The 3,345-nt window shown below is 34.9% G+C and overlaps 1 protein-coding gene across 1 annotated transcript; it reads right to left on the reverse strand.

Annotated features, from left to right (window-relative positions):
* Positions 1-204: 204 nt before the first annotated feature.
* LOC106884121 (histone H1) lies at positions 205-1,898 on the reverse strand. Its single transcript, XM_014935345.2, has one exon. It carries the CDS (start codon positions 1,845-1,847, stop codon positions 1,305-1,307), a length of 543 nt encoding a protein of 180 aa, XP_014790831.2. The 5' UTR covers positions 1,848-1,898; the 3' UTR covers positions 205-1,304.
* Between the last annotated feature and the right edge of the window lie 1,447 nt (positions 1,899-3,345).

Here is a 3,345-nt window from a genome sequence, read left to right on the forward strand (position 1 = left end):
TTCATTAATTAAAGTGGCGGACACCCGCAGGTTAAGCCGAGCAGCTAAAAAACTTACAATACAAAGTGGGCGGACACAGCTAATCCGACTGTTACACATGAAACGCATTAAGGATTTGTATAGTGAATGCAGTCTATAGGGGTCTGCTTTTAGCCGCGTAAAATAAATTTCAGATAAACGATGGATTTAGGAGTGTAATAAAAATTGACACCTCATGAAATAAATTTTAATTTAACAGCAATATATTTTTTATAATGATTGATTCAAGGAAATATGAAATTCGGAATAGCATTCCCATCCCACATGGAAAACCGAAAAAGGGTGGGGCTTTTCCCTTTATTTTGCAGAGTTGTGGTAGGCAATAAATACTTCTGTTCTCGATCTCCGAACTTTTTCGACCCCAAAAGGTGTATGGGACTTCGGAACAACCTGCCTGTCTAAATACCAAGAGTTATGGAACAGACTTTCAGGATGGAAAATACTTAATAACGGCATTGTTTATCTAGTTAATTGATGGGTTAAATTACCCATCTTCACAAAAGCTGTTAAGAAAAACCGGGTTGTACCGAACCATCTTTAGTCTGAAGGTTTTTCAAATAAAGAGACTTCAGACGGTTAACAAGCGACGTTTAGCTGTTACCGCCAGTTGACAGAGCCCAAATAGCCGTACTAGACATAGCAGCCTAATGTTACCGCAATTCCATAGCACCTAAAATTTTCGTTGACAAAGATATTACTTAACCCAGTAATATACATAGATCTTAGCATGGCGACGCAAATTAGATGGACTAGGCTATCACTGCCTTATGAAGGGACACGGCATTAGCTAAATCTTGGTGCGAAATATCCCATCACGACAAACGATTCACTAATAAATCATGTAAGTGGTAAAAATCTGCCTAAGTGCCAGGGCTGCATTTGCCCCTAAGTGCCAACTAGGTATGACCGAAAACTTGTTCACAAGACCTGAAATATTAAGATTGGGAGGTGGACAAAAGCCAGGAAGGAGAACACGAAATCGCATGCGAAAACCTGACTCAACATCGAAAGATAAACGACATTGGTAAACAGGAGACAAATAAATTAGATGCAAACAAACAGAAAACTAGTAATGGGGGGAATAGAAAACGAACGAATAATGACCGAAGCTAACGAGGTAGACAAATAAAAATGAAGAAATTGTGAAAGAAAACTCTTGCGAGGGAGAAAGGCATATCGTGACCGCCCTAAAATGACTATCAAGAGGGAATAATGGCCCTAAAAAGGGCCTTTGAGTTATGGAAAATAAAAATGCTTGGGTCAATTTACTTCTTAGCAGCGGATTTCTTGGCAGGTTTGGTTTTCTTAACTGCAGACTTCTTTGCGGCAGCTTTCTTGACAGGCTTCTTCTTAGCTGGTGCTTTCTTAACTACTGGCTTCTTTTTAGCTGGCGACTTGGTACCCTTGGGTTTTGCGGGTTTTTTAGCGGCACTACTTTTCTTTTTAGCGGCACCAGTTTTCTTGGTAGCGGTTGTCTTCTTCTTGGGAGCGGACTTCTTCTTAGCACCTCCCTTGGGCTTCCCAACTTTCTTAACCTTGTCGGATTTAGCTAACTTGAAAGAACCAGAAGCTCCGGAGCCTTTAGTCTGGACCAGGGAACCGCTCTGAACACCGTGTTTCAACGAAAGCCTCAAGTTGCTCAGGAACTGAGTGTTATTTTCGACGTTGTTGTTTGTCAGTATGTACTTTGCAATAGCGGCTCTCGAGCTACCGTTCCTCTCCTTAAGACTTGTTATGGCTGCTTTAATCATCTCCTTGAATTTGGGATGTTTAGCTGGTGATCTCTTCTTAGCAACTTTCTCAGTCATTGTGGCAGATTGTGGTTTACAGAGAAAAAAGCGATTATATTTACTGAGCGAATGTCAAAAGTGGAATATGAATGGGCAGAGTACGGCTGGCAATTTATAGCAAACGCGCCGACGTAGTAGAAGTCACCCGGTCGCTGTTGATATGCACAACGTTAACAGTGAACGTTTTCAATGAGATGTGTTTACCAGCCTTACAAAATTAACAAGTTCGGAAATTAAAATGTATCTTTATTCGGCAATTTTTTGACAAAATAAAAGAAAACACTTTGTTCTATCATTCTATGTGTTTTCCCAAGTTTTTATAAGACGAATTATAGTTAGAAAGCATTTTATATGTTGACAACTCATACTGTACACAACATGATTACTTGTAAAATTTTAAATAAAATTCCATAATTTATTCAAAAGTATACATTTTTCATGTCCAGAAATTAAGATGACATCCTATTCTAAATATTCGTAATATAATTTTGAAAAAATAAGTTTTTTTTTAGATGATATCGGCGTTTGTATTTGAGCAGGTAACACACGTCAAAGTTACGGTTGCAGCCATCAACAATCGTAAGCAACATATTGGAAAGTTTTGTTTGGATGTAAATAAAAATAAAATATTATTGCCAAATAATACAATATATATTGTAAATCGAATCATTGTCATAGTTGTGTTTTGATTTTAGTGTTTAATTATTAGATTAATTTATATAAGTTTATTTTGCCGCGTTTTCGGCAGGTAGTTTAACTCGCATAATCTTTCTTTCAGTCAAGAAATTAATTGCTAACTGAATACTTAAGAAGGCACATCAAAATATTAATTAAAAGCTAATAAATTAATTATTGAACAATTTAATTAAGAATTCGCTAACTTCGTGTTGCGAAGATAAGAGGGCTAGCAATATAAATACTGTTCTTTTTAATGAGTTAATTGAAATAAAATATTTAACAACAAAATATCATAATCTAATTTACAATTATGAAACAGCATAAAACATCGAAAATATTAAAATATCAAACATAAAGGCGAAATGTTAAAAACTTTATTGCATTAATTATTAACTTGACTCCTATTTGGTAATTTAAAATACTTTTTTAAAATAAAAGATTCTTAAGATATAATTATATATTTTAAGACCGATTTTCTTGAAACTGTTGAAAACTTTTTGCCAATTTAATCTTTTCACATTTATGGAGAGATATACCATTTTTACTATAATTATTAGTGAAAATATATTTTCAATATAGCTACAAACGAAAATATTTTAATTGTACATGAAAAATCCATCACAATAAAAGTTTTTTTAGATTAGTAATACTATGCTTATGAATTTACACGTATGCATGTGTAGGAGTGCGTGCGTGTATGCATGTATGTATGTATGTATGTATGTATGTATGTATGTATGTATGTATGTATGTATGTACGAGAGGTGCTGTAAAGTTCCTGGCTTTGGGTAAAAGAAAATACAGGAGGATCAGTTAATTATGATTTTATTTAGCATAT

The sequence above is a fragment of the Octopus bimaculoides genome, chromosome 21 (genome assembly GCF_001194135.2).
Source record: "Octopus bimaculoides isolate UCB-OBI-ISO-001 chromosome 21, ASM119413v2, whole genome shotgun sequence".
NCBI lineage: Eukaryota > Metazoa > Mollusca > Cephalopoda > Octopoda > Octopodidae > Octopus > Octopus bimaculoides.